The 16,648-nt window shown below is 45.7% G+C and overlaps 1 protein-coding gene across 1 annotated transcript in view; it reads left to right on the forward strand.

Moving 5' to 3' along the window:
* Positions 1 to 16,288, forward strand: part of Wtip (WT1 interacting protein) — a 38,632-nt gene extending 22,344 nt beyond the window's left edge. Inside the window, exons 7-8 of the mRNA XM_051162215.1 lie at positions 1,059 to 1,127; positions 15,939 to 16,288. Coding sequence (XP_051018172.1) covers positions 1,059 to 1,127; positions 15,939 to 16,079 — 210 coding nt within the window. The 3' untranslated portion in view covers positions 16,080 to 16,288. The remainder of the gene's footprint in view (positions 1 to 1,058; positions 1,128 to 15,938) is intronic.
* Positions 16,289 to 16,648: the final 360 nt, after the last annotated feature.

Genomic DNA, 16,648 nt, shown 5'->3' on the forward strand with positions numbered 1-16,648 from the left:
ACCCCCTGACAGGGTTCCTCTGTGTAGTCTTGGCTATCGTAGACTTGCTCTATAGACCAGGCTGGCCTCTAACTGAACAGCGATCCAACTGCCTCTGCCTCCCGAGTGCTGGGATTAAAGGTGTGTGCCACCATGCCCGGCTCGCCTGTGCAGTTCTTAATTTTGGGTCTTTCTGCATGAATTATATATGTCCCAGTCACCATCCTAAGGAAGCAGGACTCAAAATGGGAGTTCCTGGCCCTGGAGAGGTGAAAATGCAGCCATGAGTCAGCACTCATGTCATTTTCTTTCTTCCTTTAAAAGAAAAATTATTTATTTTAATTTAATGTGCATTGGTATTTTACCTGGATGTATGTCTGTATAAAGGTGTCAGATCTTGGAGTTACAGACAGTTGTGAGCTGCCATGTGGGTGCTGGGAATTGAACCCGGGTCCTCTGGAAGAGCAGTCAGTGCTCTTAACTGCTGGTTTTTCTCTCCAGCCCCTCGTGTCATTTCTTTTCTTCTTCTTCGTCGTCTTCTTCTTCTTCTTCTTCTTCTTCTTCTTCTTCTTCTTCTTCTTCTTCTTCTTCTTCTTCTTCTTCTTTTCTTCTTCTTCTTCTTCTCTTTCTTCTTCTTTCTCTCTTCTTCTTCTTCTTCTTCTTCTTCTTCTTCTTCTTCTTCTTCTTCTTCTTCTTCTTCTTCTTCTTCTTCTTCTTTTTCCTCTGGAGACAGGGTCTCTCTGTGTAGCCTTGGCTGTCCTGGACACGCTTTGTAGACCAGGCTGGCCTCGAACTCACGGCGATCCACCTGCCTCTGCCTCCCGAGTGCTGGGTTTAAAGGTGTGCGCCACCACACCCGACTGTCATTTTCTTATTGTCATATGCGTATGTGTGGCTCCAGTTGGGGAAGATGGCCAGGGCGCACGCACAGTCACTCTTGGGTACCTGTGGAAGTTTAGCATCCATGTGCATGGGGCATGTCTACCTAGTGCGGACACTTGTAGAGGTGTGCTTCAGTGGAAAGGTCATAGTGCTCCAAGTCCAGGAAGAACGCGTGTGAACCCTGCCTCTTCCTCTAGGGCTGTGAGACAACCATTCGTGTGGTGTCCATGGACAGAGACTACCATGTGGAGTGTTACCACTGTGAGGTAAGCCCCGGCCTCCTACACACCGGCACCCATTTCTCTTTCTGATAGTCACATTTTCACTAGGTGAGGTGTTAGATTTAGTAGACTAGATGGGAATTCAGACTTGGCAGTGTCCTCGAAAGATGGTGTGTACTGTTGAAGAGAGTTGTCAGAACCTTGGGAAATCACATAAGATTTCCTGGAGGAGGTAACACCCAGCCTAAGAGTTGACTGTTGAGTAAAAGTTAACCAGGCAGGCAATGAAGGTAGCTTGAGACACTAAAAATTGTGCTTATGTAGAAAAGTGTGTGTGTGTGTGTGTGTGTGTGTGTGTGTGTGTGTGTGTGTGTGTGTGTATGTGTGTGTCTAAGATTTTGCATTGCTGGTGAAACTGCCAGAGCGTAGGGATAGAGGCCCTGCAGGCTGAAGAGTGTTGGCTTCCCTAGGCCAGTGCAGAGAGAAAAGATCGCAAGACTCCACGGGGCTTTTTGTTTTGTCTTTGAGACAGCGACTCTACATAGCCCAAGCTGGCTTAGAACTTGGTTATTAGCTTAGGCTGGCCCAGAATTTGTACTCTAGTTTTTTGTTTGTTTGTTTTTTGTTTTTGTTGTTCTTGTTGTTTTTCGAGATGGGGTCTCTCTATGTAGCCTTGGCTGTCCTGGACTCACTTTGTAGACCAGGCTGTCCTCGAACTCACAGCCTGCCTCTGCCTCCCGAGTGCTGGGGTTAAAGGTGTGCGCCACCATGCCCAGCTCCTTGTACTCTAGTTTTTTAAGACAGGGTTTCATTGTGTAGCCTTGGCTGCCCTGCAACTGGATATGTAGATCAGGCTGGCCTCAAACTTAGAGATCCACCTGCCTCTTCCTCCCAAGAACTGGGATTAAAGTTAGCCAGCCCGAGGGCTGGAGAGATGGCTCAGCAGTTAAGAGCACTGACTGCTCTTCTAGAGGTCATGAGTTCAATTCCCAGCAACCACATGGTGGCTCACAGCCATCTATAATGTGATCTGATATCCTCCTCTGGCCTGCAGGTGTACATTCAGGCAGAGCTCTGTATACATAATAATAAATAAATCTTAAAAAAAAAAAAAAATAAAGTTACCCAGCCCTAGAATTTGTACTCTTAACTGCCTTAGGCTCCTGAGTTTTGAGTCATCTTGAGAACATACCCCCAAAGACCCAAAATCTCTTTAATGGTTCAACCACTTCCTCCATGGACAAGGGACCAAGCACCCTTTTTCTTGTTTGTTTGTTTGTTTGTTTTGTTTTTTCGAGATAGGGTTGATCTGTGTAGCCTTGACTGTCCTGAACTCACTTTGTAGACCAGGCTGGCCTCGAACTCACAGAAATCTGTCTGCCTCTGCCTCTCGAGTGCTGGGATTAAAGGTGTGTGCCACCACGCACTGCTTTGTTTGTTGTTTGGTTTTTAAAAAATAGGGTCTCACTGTGTGGCCCTGGCTGTCCTAGAACTCAACATAGATACATACACACAAACACAAACACACACAAACACACACACACACATCCACACATCTATGTAACTGTTGGCAACATTGTAGGGACATTTCTTCATTAAAACATGTATGTAATGTGCAGTGTGCAAATCCACCTAATGATTTTCTGCTCTGTGTTTGAACAGGTGAAAGACATCTGCCAATCTGTATAGCTCTGTTTGGGCCGCCTAGCCAAACTCTGTTAGGGTGTCATAAATCCCTATCCATGCCATAGGAAGAATTAACATATAATAAGAGGTCATGAGGGCTTGGTCGCCTAAAGAATGCAGATACATTCATGCCTCAGCCACTCCTCCAAGCTGTCCCTCATAGCGGGATCCGCATCCGCATCACGTGTTTTGTTCTTCTGGGTCTCCTGAGTCTGCAGCCGAGGTTGCCAGCAGGTCTCCCGAGGTCAAATCTATTCTTTATTAACTTTGAAGGAGTCCATAGATTTTTTTTTTCCCTGTGGAGATAAATACATAGCCTTTTCCCCCAACAGAGCACATTTCCTGACTGAGGTTAACACATCATTATAGTCTGTAGGCTAATTTAATTCAGCAGTTCTTTCTAAAATACAGTGTTTTTTTCAGCAGCAGCGCCACCTGTTTTATTGACTGTTATGGAAAGTATATATATATTTAAAAATATATAAATTTCAATTGGTCCAGCATTTCAGACTTTTCCAACCAGGAGTTCTCTAAAGCCTGAAGTTTCTCAACATTTAGAGACTGGAGCAGCTGAGATCAGCAGCTTTCTTTGAAGCTGTCCTGGGAGCAGGTTTTGATGGGGAACAGCAACTGAAGCAGTTGAGGCTGGAACACGCAGGCTACTGGAATAACTGTGTCAGCGTCTCAGCTCCTGGGGGATGAGTCTTGTCAGGTCTGATTCTTTTGTTCTAGAAACACAATTTCTCACAAACAATATATAGTTCTAAGAATAAATGCATGAGATGTACGGGATGCACAGATCAATTAAGGATATTTTCTGCTCGTTGTATGAGCAGAAGAAAGACATCTGTAAATCTTCATTCATGTCACATGAAGGACGACATGTGGTAAATCATGGAGATTCTGTAGCCAACAAGAATTACTGGCTATGCATAGACATCCATGCCTCTGACAGTCTCAGAGCTATTCCCATGTATTGGGATCAGCGATACAAGTTACCTGCTTGTTCTGCAGGTTGAATTCATAGACGTACAGACTGATTTAATTTTACCTATGTCCATTCCATTTTGACCTCTCTCAAAGAGGATGTATATATAATATTACCATTGAACATACACGCAGTATCATGTTGAAATAAAAACAAGACGGTATAGATCCAAATATCCTCCTCTGGGCTCTTGGGCACCAGTTGCTGCAGGCCAAACCGTCTCCTGTCCCCCGAGAAAGCGTCCCACATCTAAAGGGATAAGCCGGTTGCCCAGAGGTGCAGAGAGGCATCTTGTACCTGTTTACAGGTTTGGGCCTGGGTTTTTACATTTGTTGCAGCTATTTTTTTTCACTCTACTCCTTTCTCCACATGGAATGGGTGGTTCCACCTTTCAAACATAGGAATAATATAGCCTTTGTGTTTTGGGCCCTAACTTAGGCTGGCATGTCCTTTGCAACATGTATAGAGACCCCTGTGTTTCTCTGTGCTAGGCTAAATCACTTCCTGTCCCCTCACAGGCCTTGCTTCTACAGGGATGAGCCCATAGCAGTGTGACACATCACCTTAGTCAGCATTTAGTAGCTTTTGCCTGTGGGAGCCATTCAGCATGCGTGTTCATCCCCCAGCCTAGCTTTGGGTCCTTAATTTTTATTAACAGAATATCTCATTTAAGCCAGAATGCCCTTGGCACCAGTTTTCCTGTGGAAGCCCCACTTTCTAAGGAGAACGACTGGTCTTTTAGGGTAGTGTGACTGCTTACATAAACCTGAGATTGATGCGTATCAATCCTCTAGATCAGTAAGGACACAATTATCTTCTATTATTTTTTTATTTTTTTGGTTTTTCGAGACAGGGTTTCTCTGTGTAGCCTTGGCTGTCCTGGACCCGCTTTGTAGACCAAGCTGGCCTTGAACTCACAGCGATCCACCTGCCTCTGCCTCCCGAGTGCTGGGATTAAAGGCGTGTGCCACCACGCCCGGCTTATCTTCTATTATTATTATTTTATTTTTATTTATTTTTTAAAGATTTATTTATTTATTATTTATTGTATATGAGTGCTTTATCTGCAGAAGAGGGCATCAGATCACATTATAGATGGTTGTGAGCCACCTTGTGGTTGCTGGGAATTGAACTCAGGACCTCTGGAAGAGTGTCTAAACCACTGAGCCATCTTTCCAGCCCCTGTTTTTGGTTTTTCAAGACAGGGTTTCTCTGTAGCCTTGGCAGTCCTGGACTTACTTTGTACACCAGCCTGGCCTCAAACTCATAGAGATCTGCCTGCCTCTGCCTCGTGGGTGCTGGGATTAAAGGCATGTACTACCATGCCCAGCATATTATCCATTATTATTTTTTAAAAAAGATTTATTTATTACATATACAGTGCTCTGCCTGCATGTACACCTGCACACCAGAAGAGGACATTAGATCACTATAGATGGTTGTGAGCCACCATGTGGTTGCTGGGAATTAAACTCAGGACCTTGGAAGAGCAGTCAGTGCTCTTAACCTCTGAGCCATCCCTCCAGCCCCCCATTATCCATTATTAAGAAGAAACTTATATAGCAACTTTAAGGGCTGTCTTTGTAAGTGGTTCATCAGCAGGTTCCTTTTTGACTTCCTTGTGTAGACCAGGCTGATCCAGAGTTTAGAGATCTGTCTGTCCTGTCCTTTGTGTTGGGATTAAGGGCTTGTGCCACCACTGTCCTAAAATATTTCATCTCCATTCCCTATTATTGCAACTCAAAACTTTTAAACAAAAATCACACAAAGAAACAGGACATTTCTAAGTTTTGGGCCATTTGTGCCCTCTTAGGGTGCAGCAGTTAAACCCTGTACATCATTCCTTGGAGTTTAGTTGTTAAAATGTATCAGCAGGCCTGTTTCAAAGACAGCTGACAGACATGTTGTAGCCAGAGAGCCCTGAGCTCCAGCTGCCCTCAGCCTCCCATTCTCTATCTGGAAGAGTTCTTTTTCTTCCTCCATTTTCACTGCTTGTAATTTAGCAGTAAGTCCTTCAGTTCCCTTCCTACTCACGTTCATTTCATTTTGAATTTTTGTAGAGAGGGCCCAGAAAACCATGGTCAGCACTGAACACATTGCAACCAGGTCCATGACAACAACCAATACAAAGCCAGAAAGGATCTGAATGGTCTCTGCCATGGGGCTTTCTTTCCATTCCCACTGCAGTTGTGGGCCTAGTTCTCTTTAGCGTGTTGCGTTTAACCCTGTTGCTGTGCCTTCAGGCTCTAGCCTGAGAGCGGCCATAGCAGCAACCATTCAGTACTTTGTTGGAAGGCAGCAGCTCCTCTTAAGAGAGCCGTGCCTCTTGCTTTGGTTCCCAGCTCTTTGGCTCAGAAACCTTTCTCAGACTGTAACTCAGATGTAAGCCCTGTGTTGGTTTGCCATATAATTATTATGGCCATATTATCTAAACTGCTGTTATTATCAATAAGGACACAGCTGTATTTTAGAATAGCCTCATTTAACTTGGGACTGGGCAGAATTAACCCTCTAAACTATCCTGATCAATTCCTAGACCCCATCGCAAGCCATGTGCTTTAATCGTTCCTACCTGGGCTGCTTCCCATCCATAGTCCCAAAGTGCTTGCTTATGTTCTTCCTTTGGGCTGCTCTCCTCCATCCATGCCGTAGCCCATCGTGACCTCCTCTCTCCCTCCTCCTGTACCTGCCTCACCTCTCTTGCCCTGTGGTCCCCTGACCCCAGGCCTGCAAACCTCCAACTCTGCCCCTCTCTTTTTCTGCATATCAAGCTACAGCATTAAAAAAAAAAATTAACCAATCAGCTTTAAATAGGTAGGGCAAGGTTTATAGAATGTGTTCATCATTTTCAATACCTTTATCAGGAACATCTTATTTTTTGACATGTCTCTGAATTTGAAGGAATGCTAACTTGTGTTTTCCACTGTTGCAATAGGTCTCTTCCCTATAAACTCACGTCTGTGGCCTTACTCTTTCTCTCTAACCTTCTGGTCCTATACATGTAATCTATGTTAGGCTGTGTTTTACCTGAGACAGTGTCCCAGTCCCTAGGAGCTGTGTCTTCTGAAGTTGCTAAGTTGGATTCCAAGAACCTTGTGAAGTTGCTGTTACATCTTCCCCTGCGGTCTTCAATCTCAGTTCCATCTAGTTGTAGTTTCTGCTTTGGTGTGGGATCTTTTATAGCAGTTTCCCAAATACTCATTTCTTAGTAACTCTAAAATCTCTTGTTCTGTTCTTCGAAGTAGTTAAGCTTAGAACTGCACTGTCTGTCATATCAGACATTAATTTTTGTAGCTGTTCTCTAGAACAGTCTCCTTGGCTGACAGAGAACGATGATCTCAGGTTGTTTGTCAGGGCCAAGCAAAGCCCCTTCGGCTGTTTCCCCATTGTAGGGAATTGCCTCATATATCTCTGGATGATTTATATTCATGAGCCATGTGTCCACCATTTCCACATCTTTTACAGACTCAGGAAGTTCTCTCCTGGGTTAACACTAGAGAAAATGTCATCCTTAGGAATTGTTTGTCTTCAGTCCTTTGGGACATGCCCTTGTCTTCCACAGCCGAAGCATTGGACATTGAGAGCTCTCACACTTGTAGCCGCTGCCTGTCCTAGTAGAGCGGCATGGTACGCATTAGGTCAGTATGCACGGTAGTTTTAGTCCACTCATAAGTGGGAGAAGATCTTCCTATTACAGGTCTAGCAGCCCTTTTGCATTCAGCTTTAGCGTTCTCAAAAGCAGAGACGCGATGAGTACTTGTTTTACATCTGGTGTAATAGTGCTCTGTCTACAGCTGGAGTTAGCAGTGAGATTCGCCTGAGCCCTGGGTCACCTTGGTGAATGATTCCCCACTGCCCCAGGCATTTACAGTCACTGCATGACACTGCTCTAAGGTGGCATCGTCAGGCATGACCTGCATTTGTAACTCAGCACACTGACCCTCACCCAGCAGCGGATCCTTGACCGTATTAATGAATATTAATGCCTGTAGTCCTGTTACTTTGCTCCATAGCTAAAGCCTCTTTTCTCCACCATGTCAGTATTGTAGTTGAGGGCCACCTTCTAAGATAGGTGATAGTAAATCTTTCTACTCTTTGGGAATTATATGATTTTTTTCCTGGCCCAGTTATTTAGTACCTGTTTTGTATAAGGTGAGTGCATGCCATAGGCTACCATTGCCTCTTAAAATGTTTTTAGATCTAGCATCCTTATGGGCTGCCATCTAAATTCTTAATAATCTAGTAATTGTTTTATGGTAGCTTGAAAAATTGTTGTAGGTTTGTTTGTTTGTTTGTTTGTTTTAACAGGTGTAGACTACTAGCCTACAATCTCATCATAAGGCAGAGCTGTAGGCTTTAGGTTGAATTCTTCTGGCCTACCTTGAGAAAATTCTTTATTCTGATTTAAAGGATCTCTAATTTCTGTTCTAAGGCTTGTTAGCATTTTATGTCTCCGTTCTCTCCTTACCTAAGCCTATTTCTTGTCATCATGAGGGATAAGGACAAAGAGATTCCTTTCTTCTTTATTCTGATTTTTCTTAGAGTGGAAATAGAAAACAGCGAAAATTACTGAACACATTATAATTAAGTTTATATTGGTAATTAAATAAAACTACAGGATCCAAATGCCCTCTGCTATTGTGTTTTCCAATTTTTAACATAGGAAAAAAATGTTTAAATCTTGTTAACTTTCTCCTTTCTTTGGAGACTTTATTGTTCACATTTCCAAAACACTTCCACTTGCTTCTTTAGACAATTTCAAACTTATTTATTTTATATTTATTTCTGTACTTAAGCTTCCCTAAACTCTGTCCTCTGGTGACTGCCTGCTCAGAGCATACATTTCTGGCTCTGAGGTCTGGAATTTCACCTCTCTGACTCTGCTCTTTCACCCACGTTCTCCTGCCTAGATTCTCTCATCTGCTTCCTGTGTCCAGAACTCGTGGCCAGTCGGGAACTCAATCCTGTGCCTAAGCCTGGACTTTGGATCCCATGTTGGTGTGTCAGATATTGCAGAGCTTTTTTGAATCCCATTTGAGGTATATTAATTAAGACAAGGAGGCATCTAAGTAGTCTAAGGCTGTTGGCCTTTTGTGGGGCAGGCTCTGAGCCTGCTGGTAACTGAAGAGGACTTCTCGGTACTCTGTCTCTCCTCCTGGTCCTCACTTCTCTGCTCCATTTCCTTCTGTCTCCTGTGTCCATCCACATCTCTCCATGTCTGCCTGCATCTTCCTGTATTTCCATCTGTCTGGATTTCCCGCCCCAGCTCCACTGCCAGTTCTTTATTATGCATAAGTCACATTCCTAACTCCACTAGTAGGCTGGGGAAAATCACCTTCCCTGGGCAGCTTCCAGTATTTTTTTTTTTTTTTTTTTTTTGAGACAGGGGTTCTCTGTGTAGCCTTGGCTGTCCTGGACTCGCTTTGTAGATCAGGCTGGCCTCGAACTCACAGCGATCCACATGCCTCTGCCTCCTGAGTGCTGGGATTAAAGGCATGAGCCACCGCCTTGCAGTAATTTTAAAAGCAGGTGACATTTACATATCCTGCTAGCTGTGTGTTGCAAGCTTCAAATAACAATTAAAACCACACTTTTTCATAGCCAGAAATTCAGTATTTGTTGATCACCCCAACAATTACTGAGCTAGATCTCCAGCCTTTGTGGGTTTTTAATAGCCCAGGCTAGACTCAAACCCAATTTCCTACTTCAGCCTCCTGAGGTTACAATCTAATAAATAGACTGCAAATTTTGACTTTGGTTCCTTTGAGACACAGCTTACTATATAGCCATGGCTGGCCTAGAACTTGAATTTCTGTATCTTCCTCTGGAATGCTGGAATTACAGATGTGGCTACGACAACTGCCTGTTAGCTGTTGCTGTTTAAAAAATTATTAAGGAGTTTGAAGTTGTGTGTGTTTTAAATATGAAAAATAAGATATAAAATATGTACCATCATATGAGCATGGGAGGAGAAGGAATGAGAGCGAAGGAGAGAGAGAGAGAGAGAGAGAGAGAGAGAGAGAGAGAGAGGAGACAGGAAGAGAGAAGAAAGATAAGATAGCAACAGAGAAGGAGAGAGAGACAGAGGAGTAGAGAAGAAAGAGGTAAGATGGCAACAGAGGAGAAGGATGAGAGGGAGGGAGAGGAGGTGAGTTTGTTTTTTTATGTACTCCTGGGCAGGGGCATGACCAGTGGCAGGTAGGCAATGACGCCATAGGTTGCTAGGCAGATTTGGGCAGTATGCTAACATTCTTCCCTTTTTCTATAATTAAAAAAATGAGGACGTTGGATTGATTTTTATGTAAAGTAGGTTACATAAATGTAGCTTCATTGGAAGCAGCTCTGGCTGCCATGCAAGGGAGAAAAGAAAGAGGAAAAGAGAAGAGCAACCGAGTGTTCAGATTAGATGGTGAAGGGGAAGGAAAAGCTCTGCCTTGGAAAGTTCAGGGTAGAGGGCGGGGTATGTCAGCCATGTCCTGCAGCAGATGGGGACCGAGGAGTGCTGGGGGAACCTGGAGCCGGTTGTCCCAGGTCTGGAGCACACCACCTCAGCCTTTTGTAAATGGGTAAGAGAGGAAGAAATCAGTGTGTTTGACTGATTCTTGCTGACAGGGTGGTGACAGGGTGTTTAAAAGGCTGAAATGTTGGCCAGGTCCAGGGAGAGCAGGCTGTTGTGTTTGCTGTCCAGGGTCTGAGAACATCTGCAGCTGGCAGACGGCAGTGCAGGTCCAGCTGACACGATCTGTGAGGTTGACTGGAGCACTGTGGGTAGCTGTTTTGACAATGTCCCGGATGTAGGAAATCTGGCAGGATGCTGGACCATATATGTGGGCAGAAGGCAAAGTTAGTAGGCTAGGGAGAAAATTCCCTTTAGGTGTGCATTTGAAACTCTTAGGAGAGCAAGCAGAGATGGAAGTTTTAGAGTAAAGAAGAGAAAAGCTCCAATGCAGGTAACTTTTTATTTTTCCTTAGGTGTATATTTGAAACTTTTGGGAGAGCAAGGAAAAGACTGGAAAATAAAGTGCCTCCTTTCATTTTACATGATTGATGGTGGTAGTTAAAAAAGTCTGGTTTTGGATTTGTCCAAGTTTGGTTGCAGAGGTGTGTAAGCTTAGCAGCTCCAGAAGGCATCCCAGAGGAGCTGGAGGGACGGCCAATGGAGAGGTGAAGTCAGTAATCCGTTAGTGTGTCCCCAGAAACAGACTCAAAAAGACAGGAACAGACTGACCCAGCAACTCGTCAGTGCTGGCCAGTGACCAAGAGAGCCCAGCTCTGGTGGATGAACTGGCCTGGGGACATAGTCACCTAGGGCACCAGGATAGTGCCATGGTGGCAGCAGAAACAACTGTGTTGGTGGTCTTGCCCAGTGGGAAAAGTCCTAGTTGGAGGTCCTCAAGGACCAGCCACAGTCATGTAGCCTGGGGGTGGGAATCTCCGCTCCCAGGGAACCAGAGAGGTGTTGACAGTCTCTGGGACAAAGGGAAGCGTTTACACAGACTAGGAAGGGGGAACTCATTTAATTAGCCAGTGTTGGGTGTAGAAAGGTAGCAATCGGGTAGTTAGGAAGGGGAATCCCAATAAATACCAGGGAATCCCACCCTCCAAAATAGGCAGTAGGTGGAGATTTAGACTGTTGATCAGCAGTACTTATCTGGGTTTCACTTGACCTGAGGGGTGGATTTTCTGTAACTTAAGAGTCCTTTTAGGTTTGCCAAAGGAGATAAATTTTAGGCATGTCAGCATCACCATTGTTTGTAATTTGCAGTGAAATACACATTGTAGGAAAAGGCAGTAGACATATAGCATAGCAGAAGCTTGGAGGAAAAGTTTGGGTTATAAGCATGACTACTCTTTGAGCTGAGCTTAGGAAAGGCAGACGCCTTATGGAACTGTTTGACACCTGTGGAACAGCAATGTGAGGAGAACAGAATCTTCTGTAGAGCAGAAGAGCAAACGCTCACTTGATCTTGATTTCCAGCATCCGTACACATCATGAAAGAGGGATTTCTTCCCTCTGCTCAGAAGGCTGGATGTGTATAATTTAAGCACAACCAGAAACATTTTAAGTAAAAGACAATCCAAAGGAAATTTAAAATCTTGAGCTTGGAGCTATGATAGAGGATCATATATTAGAATGTTTTACCACAGTTAGATTAATAAATCAGAGCTCCATTGATTAGTGTCAGAGCTCTGAACAGTCTCAATGCAGCAGTAGCATAGCAATAAGAAATAAAACATCCTTTTGGACATTTTGACTGTCATGACTTGTACTTACCAACTTAAAATACTTTTGGAGACCTTATAACATTCATAACTTGCTTGTATCAACTGTAAAACACCTTCTTAGATGCTCCAACACTCATAAAGCACCTTCTTGGAAGCTTTCAGACATAGGTGAAATTGCTGCGAGCAATCACTGTCCTTCAGCTAAAAGTGGCAAAGGGTTATATCTGAGACCTGACCTGTGAGGCTGGTACCTTGGTAGGTTGTATCTAGACTTGACAGTAGCTCTAGGAGTGAGGTTTAAAGTTTGGTCTCCTAATGGGCTCCGTCTGAGACCAGTCCTTCAAGTCTGGGAACAGGGTAGACTGCATCTAGACCTGAAGGTTGAAATTTGGTCTCCTGCCTGTGAAGAGGCCTGGGAAGGTGTCTGAGGCCTCCCGTGGTAGAAGTTGGCAGTGTAACTGCGTAGCCTGAGTATGAGGGTAAAATAGAATTGCAGCAGTACTCTGGGTTTGGCGAGGCTGCTGAATCTAGGAGCCATGTGTGCCCTGCCAGGTCAAGGAACGTGAAGGCTGGCAGCGTCTGTAGGTCTTGTGCTGCTTGAACCTCCAGTGGCTGCGCACAGAGGACAGGCCTGCGTGTGAGCAGTGACACCCATAGGCCAGTCTGCGGCAGGCAGGGTATGGGTTTTAGGTAGCAGTGGGATCAGTGTCCCTTTTTGGCTATATCTGAAACAGGTCCCTGGCTGAGCTGGCTCAAGCTGGCCCCCTGTGGTAGTGAGCGTTGCAGGCCTCTCTTTCCTTCAGGGCAGCGGCTGAGGCCTGGAGCATGGTTCTCAGCTGTAGCTGAGCCTGTCCAGAAGGCTTCTCTTGCTTTGGCTTTAAAGATTTTAAAAATAATTTTTACCAGTTCCTGTATGGAGGTTTAGGAACCATCCTTAACCTTTTAGTTAAGATGGCAGTGAGACCAGAGTCTATCTTAAGAATATTTAGATAGACAAACTTTGTGTATAGCTTACCTTAATCATTAAAGACTAAGACTTTAGGCTTTATCCTTATTAAGTTGGAGTCTTAAACTTCATAAACACAGTCCATAACAAGAGAACAGAACAGCATTTTGTATATTTCAGTTTATAAAAGGTCTATAGCTTATAAAAGTTGAAAGCTATATTGTAGATTAGCAAAAAATAAGGCTAAATATACTTAAAAGGTGGTGATTTTTAGGCTTTAAGAATGAAGATAAGCCACGGCAATCAAGTTTTGACATTGTAAACAAGTGAATGTTGTACAGCAGAACATTATAGAACAATTTAAAAGTTGTATCAGACCCATTAGCCAGGAAGCCTGTAGCATTTATTTATTTGTCTAGGAATTAGTAAAGACATAAGTTAGAAATAAAAACATTTTGAACCAGGCTGAAAAATATAACCTTGAAAATGTAAAAATCAAAACTAGGTAACCATTGTAAAAGACAAAAGCTGTATTTGAAGTTTAGGAAGGATTTGAACAGGGATGGCAGCCCTTTGTAAAGATGGTAGATGTAGCCATATTTCCCAAACCAAAGATGGTGGTTAGTCATATGCTTGCTCTCAGCCAAGATGGTGATGGGGCAATAACTCCACCCCCTTTATCCCAAAACCAACATGATGACTTGTTATGTGTTATGAGCAACCAGTTGCAGAGAAATTTTGAAAGTGCCAGCTCTTGATAGCTGTGCTTTCAAACCTTCCAGTGAGAGCACCTCCTCCTAGATTTCTCCTGCTTGGGGCAGGAGGGCCCAGGTCATAAGGCAGAGCAACCCAAATGCAGGTGGCTGTGGATCATAAGATGCTATTTAAAATCCTCAGCAACTGAGGTTACCTAGTGAGGTGGCTGTGGTGGTGCCCAAGAGTCCCGCACCAGGCAGGCAGATGGTAGGGACAGCTTGGCGGGGAGGGGCAGCCCAGCGCATGCTTGTCCCACCCCAAGGGCTCTGGACCAGCAGGGCACACTCAGTGGTGGCTGATAGCCTGGGGTGCCTTCTGCCGACCCTGCTCCCAGCCCATCTTTGTTAAATTCCATAAGCCTGCTGTGGAAGAGAGAGGGATGGAGGATCCCTTTGAATCAGTTGGGGAGGTGAGGGGAGGGGTAAGCTGCAAGTGTGCAGGCCACGTGGAAAGGAGAAAGCCTGAACCACGTGGGTGATATTTAAAGTATAATTTTAAATTTTCATCAGCAGAAAATCGAGGTCTGATGGGAGGGCTCATTCTGGCCGGGCAGGGCAGCGATGGGACCACAGCGAGGTGTGCTGTGGCGGGAGAGCTGAGCAGCACCCAACAGATATGATATGCGAAGGTTTATTAGATGAGCATGCGCAGAGAAGGAAGGAGGGCCCAGGGAGGGAGGGACGGAAGAGGAGAGAGAGAGGGGTGGGGGAGGGACGGAAGAGGAGAGAGAGAGAGGGGTGGGGGAGGGGCGGAAGGAAGGAAGGGAGAGAGAGGAAGGAGAGCAAGAGGGGAGAAAGGTGAGACAGACTAGGTAGGTGGGTATGTGTTTTTATATACTGCTGGGCAGAGGTCATAGGTTGCTAGGCAGACTGGGGCAGTATGTTAACTCTGTGTGTTTGTGGGTGTGTCTGGCTTGCTCTGTGGGTTACAGAGATGTGAGTTGTGGTCTTCATGGTTCTGCAGCACGTTCTTAGCACTGAGCCGTGTGGCCGGTCCTGCTTTGATCTTTAAAACCAAAGCTTGTGGAGCTGGGCACGGTGGTACATGCCCATAATCCGAGCATTTGGGAGGCAGAGGCAGGAGGATCTCTGTGAGTTCAAGGCCAGCTTGGTCTACTGTAATGCCCAAGTCATGAATCCTCCACAGACTACCAGAGACCAGCCAGATGCAATGTACACAGGGTCTTTTTATCGATCTTGCTCCGGAGCCAAGGGCCATTCGCTTCCCAGAGGCTGAGGAAGGTGGGCGGCCTCGGCTCCTTGGGATACAAGGTTTAGAAAGGCAGAAACTGCAAGTGGGACTTTCCCAGCCTTGACGTCACATAGTTGGGTAAGGGGCACAGGAAGCTGTCTTCGGGGGGACTCTTACCTAAATTTTCACCTGCTGTAGCTGTCACACTGAGGGTCTTCCACACAATTGGAGAAGGGGAAGCTGGCCCTAATCTGATAAGGTGAGCTTTTGTTTGGATCTCAGGGAAGTGAGCGCCTCGTCTAGCTCCCAGGGAAGTTGACTTGAAGCTGATTGAGCATAGGCTAGAGAGGGAGCTTCTGCTCAGGGAAGCTAGCTCTTGTCCAGTTCCCACACTACCAAGTGAGTCCAGGACAGCTAAGGCTACACAGAGAAACCCTGTCTCGACAAACCAAAACAAAAAACCCATCCAAAACCAACCCCCCCCCCCCACTAGCTTGTGAAGCTGGGCATGGTAGTGCCACCTTTAATCCCAGCACTTGAGAGGCAGAGGCAAGTGGATCTCTGTGAGTTCAAGGCTAACCTGGTTTATATAGGGGACTCCAGGATGGATGAGTATAGAAAGACCCTATTTCAGGGCTGGAGAGATGGCTCAGAGGTTAAACTGTCTGCTCTTTCAGAGGTTTGAATTCAATTCCCAGCAACCACATGGTGGCTCACAACCATCTATAATGTGATCTGGTGCCCTCTTCTGGTCTGCAGGTGTACATGCAGGCAGAGCTCTGTATACATAATAATAAATAACTTAAAAAAAAAAAAAAAAAAGACCCTATTTCTAAAAACAGAAACAAACAAATCCCCCAGAGCATGTTAGGCTGAGAGCACATTTACTTCCCGGCCCTGTCCTTTCCCTGAGACTGTACTTGGGTCCAAGTCCTTGGTGTCAAGGTTGTTCCTCTTCTGTGTCATTAAGGCCTGCGTGCCTGTGCCAACCCTCATGTCTCCTTGGTGAGGATGCCCCCTCTCTTGCTCACTGGTGTTCAAGGTTGTGTTTTTTCTTCTGCAGGATTGTAGGATGCAGCTGAGCGGGGAGGAGGGACGCCGCTGCTACCCCATGGAGGGGCACCTGCTCTGCCGCCGTTGCCACCTGAGGCGCCTCGGACAGGGCCCGCTCCCCTCTCCTGCTGTGCACGTGACTGAGCTCTGAGAAGCAGCTATCAGAGGGAGGGGTGACCCGTGCTCTCCCCTCCTCCCCCTCCACCCAGCTGCTGTCCCTTCCGCAGGGGCCGGACCCCAGCGACAAAGAAGCAATTTCTATTTATTCACCTTCTGTGCCTGAAGCCACTTCCCCTGCTGGGTCCCAGGACTGCCTCTCCAGTGCATTTTGCTCCTCCCGGTCTCAGCTCCCAGAGGCAGGGCTTGGCGGGCCTTGTGCTGGTGGGGGAGGCATGCCTTATCTGTGTGCAATCACAGGGCCAGAGAGCAGAGGCAACCTAGGAACACCATGATTTGGCCTTGGTGGGTGTTTTCAGTGGCATTTTCCCACTGCTCTGGATCCTAGCCCCGGTGCTTTGCTGGCATCATCAGCCTCAGAAGACCCTGAGCAGAGAAGACCCAGGGAGAGAGAGAGAGAGAGAGAGAGAGAGAGAGAGAGAGAGAGAGAGAGAGAGAGAGAGAGAGAGAGAGAGAGAGAGAGAGAGAGAGAGAGAGAACATGAATATGAGTGAGTGAGTGAGTGCAGGAGGGGGCTACTTGAAGACCGGGCCAGGGAGCATC

The sequence above is a fragment of the Acomys russatus genome, chromosome 19, assembly GCF_903995435.1.
Source record: "Acomys russatus chromosome 19, mAcoRus1.1, whole genome shotgun sequence".
NCBI lineage: Eukaryota > Metazoa > Chordata > Mammalia > Rodentia > Muridae > Acomys > Acomys russatus.